General features: G+C 48.5%; 1 protein-coding gene across 2 annotated transcripts in view; it reads right to left on the reverse strand.

Moving 5' to 3' along the window:
- SIPA1L3 (signal induced proliferation associated 1 like 3) overlaps positions 1–13,184 on the reverse strand; it is a 249,460-nt gene that overhangs the window by 88,733 nt on the left and 147,543 nt on the right. For both annotated transcript variants that reach the window (XM_081516644.1, XM_081516643.1), the window contains exon 4: positions 9,880–10,010. In XM_081516644.1, coding sequence (XP_081372770.1) covers positions 9,880–10,010 — 131 coding nt within the window. The remainder of the gene's footprint in view (positions 1–9,879; positions 10,011–13,184) is intronic.

Raw genomic sequence — 13,184 nt, forward strand, 5'->3', positions numbered from 1 at the left:
CCAGGTTCCTCTGTTTATGGGATTCTCCAGGCAAGAAAACTGGAGCGGGTTGCCATTCCCTTCTCCAGGGGATATTCCTGACCCAGGGATCGAACCCGAGTCTCCTGCATTGCAGGTGGATTCTTTACCATGAGTCACCACGGAAGTCTATAACCACACACTCTTAGGTAAAACACCTGCCTGCCCCAGACAGCAGTACCATCGTGGGTCTCGAACTGTAGCACTGGTTTCCTGTCAAAATCATAACCAACGGCTCTTATTCAGCTGGTCAGTGCTGTGGCCCAGGCATGTATGTATGTATGCACATATGTGTGCAGTATACACACACTTAACATATCTGTATATTTACATACCTATTCTCTCTCTTTTAATACTTTTCAGGAAATTCTGATGTGCAGTCAGATTTTAAAACCTTTAGTCAGTGGAAAAGAAAATGGCAACCCACTCCAGTATCCCTGCCTGGGAAATCCCATGGACAGAGAGGAGCCTGGTGGGCTACAATCCATGGGATTACAAGAGAGTCAGGAATGACTTTGCAACTAAACAAGTTAATTTTTAAAAAAGCTGAAAACACCCTACACAATAAAAAAGTAATACTACAGAAAGAAATATCTGTTAAGTGTTGTTTTAGCAGGTTGCAGAGCAGGCTGCAATTTATACTGCAGCTGAATTATATGAGAATCCTACATGGTCTTCACTACCTTTATCTTTCTAGTAGAAGTAACAAGACACAGAGGTTAAGAGCATGGACTCGGGACTCCAACTGCCCAGGCTCAGATTCTAGCATGAGGCATGCACTCAACCTCTCTGTGCCTCAGTTCCCTTTTCTATAAAAAAGAAGTGATAATAACAATCTGTTAAGATTGCTTTGAGGTGTACATGAGTTAATATTTTTGAAGTCCTTAGAATAAGTGTTTGACACATAGGAAGAGCTCTATGGTAGATACTATCATCATTATAATTTGTATTTTTCGAACTATGCTGCAAAATGAATAAATAAAAGGTTGGCTACCAGCTTCCGCCCCCTCACTTCACTGCTGCAGTGCCTTGCTTTGGTTGGGTTGTACATTTTTCCACAAGTGCTTTGGATCTGGCCCACTGCCTGCAATGTTTTACATTTCTAAATGGTTGAAAAAATGAAAGAATATTGTGTGATGTGAAAATTATGTGACATTCAAACTAATAAAAAAACACTCGTTTGTTTTACCTGTGGCTGCCTGCACACTACGTGTGCAGAGTCCAATAGCCTGAAGAAGACCATATGCCCCACAGAACCTAAGACAGTTACTGCCTGGTACTTCACAAACTGAAGTTTTCTTAGAGCTGAAAGCATGGTGGCCAATACAGAGGTGTTTCAGAAATGATGAATATAGCAATTTCTGGGTTGTTGCTGTTGTTCAGTCGCTCAGTGGTGTCTGACTCTGCGGCCCCATGGACTGCAGCACGTCCAGGCATCACTGTCTTTCACCATCTCCTGAAGTTTGCTCCAACTCATGTCCACTGAGTCCATGTTGCCATCCAACCAACTCATCCTCTGCCACCCCCTTCTCCTGCCCTCAGCCTTTCCCAGCATCAGGGTCTTTTCCAATTTGTGGGATGTATCTTGCTATATCTTTGTTATGTGCATTATATTTATATGTTACGAAACTAAGCATTCGAAGTTTTTTTTTCCAAAGATACATGTTTTAGCTGCTGGACTGTCATAGCAAATATCCTGATGAAATGTAAACAGTAAATTATGAAATACACATTGTCTAAATTGCTTAAAAAAACAAAACCTTCAGTCAAGCCAATCATGGCCATCGCATTCCCCTTCCTCAGATGCTGCTTTCCAAGTTTCTCCTACAGGTGGCCCTATGACTAGATCCAGGCCATGAAATGAGAAGGAAAATTCAGCTTGGGGAAGACATCTGCGACAGATTCTCTTTCCTGGTGAAAGATTTTTCTTCCCTGGTTTAAAAAGCCTCTTTCCACCTGCTCATTTTTTCCTAAGGACGCTGGTATGAGGATAAGATGTCTGGAGCTGTGACAGCCATTCTGGGATCATTAGGAATGAGACAACAACAACAAAATCACATAGAAGTCAGTCCCTGCCACTTCCTACCTCCAGATTTCCTGTTAGATAATTAAAATAACCCCGTATTTGTTTTAGCTATAGTCATGTTTTCTGTTACTTTGCAGACAAAGTAGTTTCTAACAGATATATATCTCAATAACAAGTCACATTTATGAAAGCATAGTTCAACTGCACTGTATTCAGGCATGATAGTAGTTATAACTACTAGTATACATATAGGTCTGTTGGAGGAGGGGAATGTTACTATCTCCCTTTTACTGATAAGAAAACTGAAGCTCTAAGAGGCTAGGTGCCTTATCCAAGGTCACCGCAGCTAAGTGGCTGAACCAGGATCCCACCCGAGGTGTGACGTCTCCAGAGCTCGTGAGTTTTCTCTTTTTTTCCCCTCTGAAATATAATGTACTCCAGAAGAGTACACCACCCATGTTAAGTACAGTTCAAGGAATTATCACAGAGTGTATGTCTAGGTAATCACCACCCAGATGAAGAAACATATTACCAGTCTCCAAAACACTCTTTTGTGTCCCTTTTCACCTCCCTGAAAGCAACCCTAGGCTTCCCTGGTGGCTCAGTGGTAAAGAATCCACCTTCCAACGTGCCAGACGTGGGTTCGATCCCTGGGTCAGGAAGATCCCCTGGAGAAGGAAATGGCAATCCACCCCAGCATTGCTGGAGAATTGCATGGACAGAGGAGTCTGGCAGGCTATAGTGCATGCACGGGGCTGCAAAGAGTCGGGGACGACTCAGTGGCTAAACAAGAACAAGAGCAATCCTATCCTGACTTCACACCGTGATTTATTTCTGCCTGTTTCTGAGCTTCTTGTGTTTGTATCCCTTTCTATCTGGCCTCTTTCTCACAAGGCCACAGCTAGGAGATGGGACCAGGTTGCTGTACGAGGCTGCCGTTTCTACCACGATGGATTTAACCCATCCTACTGCTGATGAGCGTGGAAGCTGCTTCCAGTGTTTGACAACTGTGAACAGTGTTGTTAGGAACATTCATGGAAGCCCCTCCCAGAGCACATGAACACATCTGCGTCTGGGTTTATACCTAGGAGAGGAATTGCTGAGTCACCAGGCATGTTAATTTTCACTTTTATGGAACTGCCAAGCAGTTTTCCAAGTGGCTGTGCCCATTTACACCCGCCAGCTCTGTCTGAGAGCCCCCGCTGCGCGCCCTCACTGACTCTAGCTCAGGCTCCCATCCACAGAGCACTGCTGGCCGCCAGGCTACGCCATGTTCTGGGCGAGGCACCACAGGTCCAGCGTCACTGCAAGATGACTCCCTGATCTACAGCAGGACAGGGAAAAAAATCCTCCCCCGAGGGGACTGCTGTTAAGCACGTGAAACACACGTGGGGCTACAGTTTAAAAGACTGAGGCAGCTCAGTGTTAACTGGAAAAACACGCTCACCCTAAGTCAACAGAAGCAAGAGACAGCAAAAAGAACATGTCACAACATTGCCTCTAATCACACAGCCTGCCCTTGCCAAACAGGACCTGGGCAAGAGGCATGCGTGTAAAGAAGGAGATGATCTCATGGCTGGGAGTTCCCAGTTATAAACAAACAACTCTCTCTTATCATAGGCAGGATAGTCTTGAAATAGATCATGAAAAGCCATGATATGGATGCTTTGCTCTGCCAATCTGGGTGGCCCTGGGATTGTGAATTTCCACTCATGGACCCACAGGATCAGTGCCTTTGAATCCTGCGCACACTGTCCCACAGCGCCCTCTGCTGGAGACAAGAAACAGTGTGGCCCAGAAGTCCTCGTTTTCTTCCATACTGGAGACAGGTGGCCTACCGTCACATTCCTGGCTCTGAAGACTTGACCAAAAGCCACCAGTTGAAAAGCTCCCAGATTGTACTTCTCTGCTAGGGATAATAAGTAGGGCGCTGGCAGGCTGCAATGTGTGGCCACCTCTGCCCTCCACCTGGTCCTGTTCTACCTGGATTGTGACGGCATCCTTCTCCTGGTCTCCCTGCGCCTGCCCTGCCACCCCCTGACTCCAGTCCATTCTTCCCGTAGCAGCCTGAGTCAGATCATGTCTCTCCTCTGTGCAGAAGCCGCTGACAGCAGTCCATCTCTCTCCCAATAAAATCTACACTCACTGCTCGGCCTGCAAGACCCTTGATGACGCCTGGCATCATCTCACTGAGCTGTGAAAGGGCCTCAGGGCCACGCCAGCAAGGAGGTTCCCACCCGCGCAGGCTGTTCTCCGCCAGCCCCTGACTCACATGCACCCCTGCCTTCCTCTGTGCTGATCCACTCTCCTGGAGTTCTTCCTGGGAGGTCCTTGGGAGTCGGTCTGCCTCGGTTCAAATCCTGGCTCTTCCCCCTTTTCTAGCTGTGTGACTCTGGCAAGTTGCTGAATTTCTCTGGGCCTTTTATTGACAAAACGGAGAATAACAGTGCCTGCCATAAAGGCTTGTAAAGATTCAATACAAATGGCTTCCCTGGTGGCTCAGTGGTAAAGAATTCGCCTGCCAATGCAGGAGACGTGGGTTCAATCTCTGATCCGAGAGGCTCCCACATGCCTCAGACCAACTAAGCCCGTGTGCCACAGCTACTGAGCCTGTGCTCTAGAGCCCAGGAACTGCAACAAGAGAAGCCATCACAATGAGAAGACCGTGCACCGCAACGAAGAGTAGCCCTGACTCCCACAACGAGAGAAAGCCTGAAAGCACCAGTGAAGACCCAGCACAGTCAAAACAATAAACTCAGTACGAAAGAGTTACACGGTGCTTATTACCACTCTATCTGCACAAGTGAGCGCTCAGTACGTTAGCTGTTGTCACAGTACACAAATGTATTTACACAAAGCCACATGTGTTGTTAAAAACGTAAAGAAAATTTAACCTTATTAGGAAGCTTCAGTTTGTTTTTTTCCCTCACTTAACAGTATGTTTTGGAGATTACATCACACCAACAGAGGTACCCATTGAACACAGGTGAGGTCCCAAATGAGGTTCACTGCTACCCTTGTTTTCTGCCCTTAATACAAGATTCTTCCTTTTCTACTGTGTATATGTTTAAATCCTTAATGAGTGACTGTTCCTTTTTTCAATAAAGAATGAAAAAGAATCCAAACCTCTAACCCTAACAAAACTAAGGCTGTGAAAAACTTGTGTTTGGGAGCCAAAGGGAACCCACTGGGCCAGGAGGCCCCTGGCTACTGGCAGTCCCTGTGTCCTGCCAGCCAGGGGCTCGGGGCAGGGCTGCCCTGGCCTGGACCTGGAGCTTGTCCTGTCCAGGCTCAGGGCGGGTGAGGCTGACTTTCTGGTGAGTGGTGCTGAAGCCCAGCTCCAGTCTGTTCCCGCCCTGGCGGGAAGCTTGGAGCTGCCAACGCTCCCATCCCATCTGCTGGGAGACGTGGGCCCACTCTGTCTCCCTGGCGGCCGGGGGCGGCCATCTGGGGCGGGCCAGCCAGCTGGCTTGGAAAACAGCCTGGGCCCCTCACTCTGGCCCCCAAGACATGAGTGCGTGACAGGAGAAGGACAGAACTCTGTTCGTGAGCTTGACCTTCACGCCCCAGCATGGGCCTCTGACCTCTCGGCAAAGAGTGACAGCCACGACCTCAGCGTCATCACAGTACCTTCCGCTCAGAGCACTCGCTACCCTGCAGCCATGTGCTACCAGCTCATGTGTGCAGGTCCAGGGGAACCTTCCCGCCTTCCTGGAGACAGCACAGACAGTACAGGTCTATTTCACAGATGAAGAAATGGAGGCATCCAGGGGTAAAGCCATCTGCCTAAGGTCACAAGGCTGCTGAGTGGCAGAGCTCAACCGAACCCCAGGCTGTCTGTTCACAGGGCCAGGGTTCAAACTCAGCTTCACAGCGAGTGGTGAGTGGTTTGAGGTTAAGAGTATGGGCTGGGGACGCAGGCAGTCTGGGTTCCTACCCTGGCTCTGCCACTGTGGACCCTGACAAGTGATTGTCTCCCTAGGCCTCAAGAATCCTCATCTGTAGAATGGGGATCACGGAACCCACATCAAGGGACTACTGAGAGGATGTGAAAGGTCAATGAATATAAAACACTTGGAATAGGACATGTCAGGAATATGCGTTAAAAGTGTTAACTATTCTTATTACTATTGTCCTTCCTACTTTTGGGTTATGTGACTCCTCTGCTGCCACAGCTGGCAGGGCCTTTGTTTGGTTGGTTCTTAGCTGTGGCATGTGGAATCTAGCTCCCTGACCAGGGATCGAACCCACCGCTCCCTGCATTGGGAGTGTGGAGTCTTTGCCACTGGACCACCAGGGAAGTTCCAGGAAGGGCCTATGGAAGGAGCAAGGCAAACCTCGCTGGTCTCTGCCCCTTCCTGCAGATGACAAGGTCCTCAGGCCTGAGTGTCCAACAGGCAGCTCTGTAAGGGGTTGGGCCCAGGACTGAATACCCATGTGGCCTGCACATGTGTGAGGTCAGAGAAAGGCCCATCTGTGGCTGTGAACCTCACGCTGGGCCAAAATTAACAGGGCTGATTGGAATGTGACAAAGGGATGGGAAACTGAGACCCCTGCCAAAGGCTAACTGTGGGTTCTCCCCAAGTGCCAGGCCCAGCACTGCCTACTTTATCTGGGCAACCTCACCAAGCCTACGCCACGGTCCTGAGAGACTGGGATCCCATGGAGGGAACGGAAGCTCTGAGAGAAGTTGTCTAAAGTTTCACAACCACTAAGTGATTGTACCAGGCACTTTCCTGCCTCAGGACTTTTGCACCGGTTGTTACCTCCACCTGGAACATTCTTCCACATGTCCCCATGGCTCCTTCTCTCATCTTCTTTAGGCCTTTTACTCAAATGTTCTCTTCTGAGTGACACCACCCTTGACTATCTTGTCTAAAAATCTTACCACGCCCACACTTATCTCTTTCTTGCTTTAGGTTCCACCTTGTCATCATATACCACACCGTATAATTTACTAGGCTATCTACGTATTGTCTGCCTTCCCCATGGTCCCATGAGCATCTCTGCTGTATTTACTGCAGTTTCCTCAGTGCCCAGTGCAGGGCTGGCTGGTGGTGGTGCTGAGTGAATCTCTGTCGAGTGGAGGAACTCCACACCTGTGTCCCTGAGCTCCAAGGACCCTATGTCCAGCCTGAGGTGGCTCAGAGCCTAGTTTTCATGGGTACTGGGGGTGGGAAGTGTGTGGAAGTAGGCATAATCCAGTAAAGGCACCAAGTCGGTTTCAAACCTACTGAATAGGAACCACAGAAAAATATTACGCCCTGACCTAGCATCTCCACCACTCTCAGTGTGCACAACAAATTCTGGCGGAATTCCCTGGTGGTCCAGTGGGTAGGACTCTGTGCTCTCACTACTGAGGCCTGGGTTCAATCCCTGGTCAGGGAACTAAGATCCTGCAAGCCACACAGCATGGCCAAAAATTCCCAAAAAAACAAAACAAAAGACCAAACCAAAAAAGCCAAGTCAGGTACATTAAAAAAAAAAAAATCATTCTACATATTCTGTCTTTATGGGAAAAAAAAAAAACCCAACAACACAATAAAACCCTGGCATGAAGCTGAGTTCATAACTCATGAATGGGTCCAAGGTACATACAGCCTGAGCTGAGTCAGAGGAACCCCAGAGGCGGCCGAGGGGCGGCCGGGGCATAAGCCGACACCTTGCCCTGTCACTCACTGAGGGTGCTCTGGGTAAGTCCCCTACTCTGTCTGTGCCTGTTTCATCATTACAATGAGAAGGAGTATAGTGCCTTCACTGTAGAACTCTCATGACATTTAAGGGAGTGAATGTATGTAACAAGCATAGAAAATGCCTGACGCACAGTGTGAAGTGAACCTGCCACGTAAGAGCAGCTGCAGTATTATTTATTAGTATATGATTGCCCCTGTCACTTCACCTGGCCGCTCCCCATATGTCAAACAACACTGACGCAGTGTGAGCTGTCATCTTACATTCTGCCCTGGCGCTCATCTGGCCAGAAAGGCAGGGTGGGGGGTGGTGCTAGGGAGACAGAGGGGATGGTGACCACCTGCGGGAGGGACGCCAAGTTTTCAGGGCTGCCTCCCCTGTGCCGCCACAAAGCCTCTGTGTCCTCTCGTTCCCCCTCAGCGGGAAGGTCTCCGTGAGGGGATGGGGCCACGGCCCTCAGTGAGGCATCTGCCGTCTGGACGAGGTCCAGGTTTGGCCGGCCCCACAGCCAAACTCCCTGGCAGCGGCTGCCTGCTGGTCCCCGTGTCTGCCAGGAGCAAGGGGGATGGGGTAATGCATGCGGGGAGGGAGATTAACTTTGGGGGTCTGCCCAGCTGATGTGCGTGCCAAGTCGCTTCAGTCACGTCTGACTCTTTGCAACCCCATGGACTGTAGCCCGCCAGGCTCCTCTGTCTATGGGATTCGCCACGCAAGAATACTGGGGTGGGCTGCCACACCTTCCTCCAGGGGATCTTCCCGACTCAAGGGATCGAATCTGCGTCTCTCATGTCTCCTACACTGGCAGGCAGATTCTTTACCACTAGCACCACCTGGAAAGCCCAGCTGATGACTGCCTCTTTTCTGGAAAGTCTTCCTTTGGGTCTTTTGGAAGTCCCCCTCTCCTTTTGCTGAGGACCCGCCAGTTGGCTCTGACAGAACCACCAGCCACAGTGCCCTGTCCGTCCCCGGACCCAGGGTGGAGCATTCCTCTGTCATCCCTGATGACAGTGACTGGCCCGGGACATGGGCTTGTGATCCATGCAGAGACAATCAGAGTCCTTCCCAGAGCTCCAGCAGATAAGAGTGTGGAGGAGAAAGTATAAAGATGTACAAGACTTGAGCAGCTGGCCTCTGTTTTCCCATGACATGGACAGAGCTTGTTAGTCACAGAAGAGAATGACACCCACAATGCAAAAAGTGGCAGAGTGGAAGAGATAGGAAGACAGAGCTCTGGTGACGTCATTTGAGTGCCTGGATCCAGCTATGCCTGAAGCCAGTCCTACCCTTGGACTTGCAGTTTCATGAGCCAATGAATTCTACTTCTGGCTTAAAGTGGGCAGAAACTGGGACTTCCCTGGTGGTCCAGTGGCTAAGACTCAGCCCTCCTAATGCTGGGGGCCTGGGTTTCATTCCTGGTTAGGGAATCAGATCCCACATGCTGTAACTAAGAGTTCGCATGCCCCAAGTAAAGATCTCGCAATCTGCAACGAGCCTGGCAGGCTCCTCTGTCTATGGGAGCCAAACTAATAAAAACAAACAAAAAACCCCAGACAGAAGTAGATTATCTGCCACTTAAAACTTACTGACCTAATCACACAGGGCGCCCCCAACAGGCCTCATTCCTTAGCCACAGCTGACCTTTATTCCAGGGGAAGACTCAGACCAAGCTGGGACAAGGGGCTCCTCTATTCTGAATGGAAAGAGCAGGGCTGGGATGTTTTGAGCCCATCAACAGCAGTGCCCGCTCCTAAGAGTCCCCAATTCCTGCCCTGCCTGAGACCTGCGGCCTTCATTCGCCTTTCCACTCTGCAGGACACCTCACGATCCTGAAAGAACCGCCTACGGTTCTCCCTTTATTTTTTATGCTCACCACCTTCAACCTTTTGCAAATGTCAGAATCCGGGGCTCTGCGGTCAGACCCACCGGATTCTAATCTCGGCCACTGATTTATACACCTCTCGGAGTCTTAGTCTTCTCGTCTGTAAAATGGGGAGACTGAGGGGATGGCTCTTGTGAGGCGGTGGGAAGGATTATAGGAGCTGAAGCACGGGAAGCACTCGCTCACAGGACCAGGCCCCGAGTAAGGGCTCAGTGACATGAGTGGCTGTGACGTATGTCGTAGTAACATGAGTGACGAGACCTACCTCTCGGGTTCGGAAGATGATCCTGTACTGGTACTGAGGCCCGTGGTCCTTGTGGTCCTCCAGCTTCTCTCGCTTGATGCTCACGGCCACTGGCCCCAGCTTCTCGTCCACCCCGAAGTAATTGGCGTGCTCTGAGAAGGAAGAGCAAGGGAGTTTAGAGTCAGCTCTCTGGGAAGGAGGGGTGAGGTTCCACGGCAGGCCTGCTGAGGGGACAGCCGGGGAAGGCTCTTGTGTGACCCGTGGGGTCCTGGTCACACAAACCTTATGCCTGGTTGCAGCCACACTTGATGGAGAGATCATGAGAGGTCAAGCCCACCTTACTGCACCTTCTTGCCAGTCACAGAAGTTCCCTGAGTCTCCATGCTCTCATCTAGGAAAAAGGGGGCCCTAGTGCTACCCACAATTCATAAGAGGTGATGTGAGCGTAAACTGAAGCTACAAATAAAAAAACACTTAGTGCGGTGCCTGCCTTGTAATAAACTTAGCCTCTCGTTGTGATTATCTCGTATTTGCAAATGTTCCGCAGCTTAGCTGCCAATTAGCCCTCGTGAAGCAGTTAAGATTCTAGTCTAAAAAAAAATAAGATTCTAGTCTGAAGTGTCTTCTGCTTGGCTGAAATCCGGGCCCTGGACTCATTAGATGTGGCGCACATCACTTGACAGCATTCTCATTAGTACAATGGGAACAGGAAGGATGGATCCACATCTCAGCATGACTGTGAGGATTAAATAGGTTAGTAAGTGTGGAGCACAGAGCCAGGCACAGAGGGAGCAAGTGAGATGTGTTGGCTATTACTACCCTCAGGGCATGATGTTCATCACAGAACAGGACCATAATTCAAGGCCCTAAGCATCACCTGTATCTAGCCACGCTCCCATGGTGGTGGTGGTTTAGTCGCTAAGTCATGTCCGACTCTTCTGACCCCATGGGCTGTAGTCCGCCAGGCTCCTCTGTCCATGGGATTTTCCAGGCAAGAATACTGGAATGGGTTGCCATTTCCTTCTCCAGGGGACCTTCCCGACCCAGGAATCGAACACAGGTCTCCCGCACTGCAGGCAGATTCTTTACCAACTGAGCTATGAGGGAAGTCCCAGCTGTCATTTCAGAGCCATGCTCCCATAGATGTAGGAAACTTCAACATTACTCTTTTTTTTTTCCTTACGGTGATTGAGCCTTTAACGAGTCATGGAGGAAGTCATTTGTTCTCTCTCTGAAATGACAGCTGTCTCTGCTTTTTTTTTTAAAAAAAAAATGCTGCTGTCTTACAATCTTTCCAGGCACACAGTTCTTCCTGGTGTCTAACCCAAGTATCTCCTGCTTCTGGTACATGCCCACCAGCAGTCTGTCTCAACTTCAGTCCATGAAGACGGCATCTACACACTGCCAGAAATTTCTTCCCAGTCCAGTGCTTTCCATGTTTAAAAGAGGGTTCCTAGTCTCATGAGATGCTCTTTGTGAATTAAAGCTTATCTAAAGCTCAAATAACATTAATTAATGGCCCCAATCAGAACAACACCTCCAGTGGGTTACACAATCTCCCCAACTGGTCAGAGAACAGAATAAATGTGCTCCACAGATATCAATCTATCCCTGAAACATTGGCAGGGGCTGTTCTGTTTTCCAACAGTGCATACCCAGTACCTTGAGGTCCTGGAACAGACTAGGTACTCAATAAACACTGACCAGTGACTAACATTTCTGAGCTTCCAGAGCTACAAAGAAATTATTTTGTGAAAGAAAACAGCTTCTTTTTAAAGCTCCATGATAAGTACTTACTACCTGCCTGATGAAGAACTGAGCGTTTTGACGTACAATCTTCTTTGATCCTTACCACAGTCCTTCCACGCACATATTTCTATGTGCTAAATGAAAAGAATGTGTTCTCTGCTGGTTAGGTAGAAAATTAATATAATATAAATGCAAAACCAGATTTTTCAAATCCCATCAGCCAAACAGTCTGGCCACTAGGTTCGTAAATTTCAAAGAAAGACCCTGTCAACTTCTCCCATGGGTTGTGGATTTGTTCGTGTCTTCCTGTAGCCGTATTAGTTTTTATTTATACACCCCTCAACCAGGTTACCAGATACACAACTATTTAGAATTTCTTGGTAAATTTTTTAAAAATCTACATGAAATGGTCCTTTTGGTTCTTCTAACAAATGCTGTTAGCCTTGAAGTCTATTTCGTGTGATACTGATGTTGCCTCACTGGCTTTCTCTTGATTAGCACTGTCTGAACTTCTTTTTTCATCCTTTAATTTCCAATCTCTGTGTCACTTTTTTTCTGGGCACATGACACTGCTACAATCATCTCTTTTCCTCACACGAGGACACAGAGTCCAAGGGGTAAAATGTGTCATGCAGCTATTAAGCTATGAAACATACATCCCAAGCCCAAGGCTGTCTGACTCCAACACTGGTGGAGCGCCACAGACTGTACTCTGGACAGAGAGATGACCCAGAGGGATGACATTAGTTGCGTTTGACTAGGACACTGCTTTACAAAAAATTTTAAATTAGTTGCTGTGGAGTACTAGCTGCCTATTCATTACCTATTCTTCCCTTCTTCTTAAGAGAAACCCTCTGTTCTTGGAGGAAGAAAAGAGAGAGGTTATGTCTTACCAACATTTCCCAGCTTGCCTTGCAGACTGGAGTGGCCAATAAAAAGAAGCAGTGGGCTAGGACTTCTGAGAATGCTCTTCTTAAAAGGGGCTGACTTAATAAAAAGGTAAGGGAAGAGTGCTTACTTGACAGGAAATCTGCTATTCTGTCTGAATCCTTTCCTCCTTCTTTTTGCCTGGAAACATGAATGTGGTGGCTGGAACTCAGGCAGCCATCTTGAGCATCAGGAGATCACTGTGAGGGCTTGGAGGCTAATGCACTAAGGCTGGCATTCCACTGATGCTGAGGAGTAACCATACTAGCCCTGAGGTGCACATCTCTAGACTTTTTTATGTGGAGAAAAAAAAACTATGTTGTTTAAGCCTGTTACTGGCAGTTACGAGCAATTCTGAATTGACACAGGAGAATCCATATTCAAAAAATCTGAATTTGAGGAGAATCTAGATAATTAGAAAGGATGGCAACACTGGGTTTGTCTACACTTCCTGGATGACAACAGTGAGCAGGAGCTCCCCTCTACACAGCCTCTGCCTGGTCTGCCTCCCCCTATTGTCTCCTGCCTGGCCTCTGTGGCTGCCTGGATTTGTGGTCTTTGCACTATGCTCTGTTGCCTCTGAGGATTGCCTCATCAGCATCAATGAGTTTAACCATGTGTGATCCCCATGTTAACACCCTCCAACATCA

Source organism: Giraffa tippelskirchi, chromosome 7, assembly GCF_054371585.1.
Source record: "Giraffa tippelskirchi isolate mGirTip1 chromosome 7, T2T-mGirTip1v1.2.pri, whole genome shotgun sequence".
Classification (NCBI taxonomy): Eukaryota; Metazoa; Chordata; class Mammalia; order Artiodactyla; family Giraffidae; genus Giraffa; species Giraffa tippelskirchi.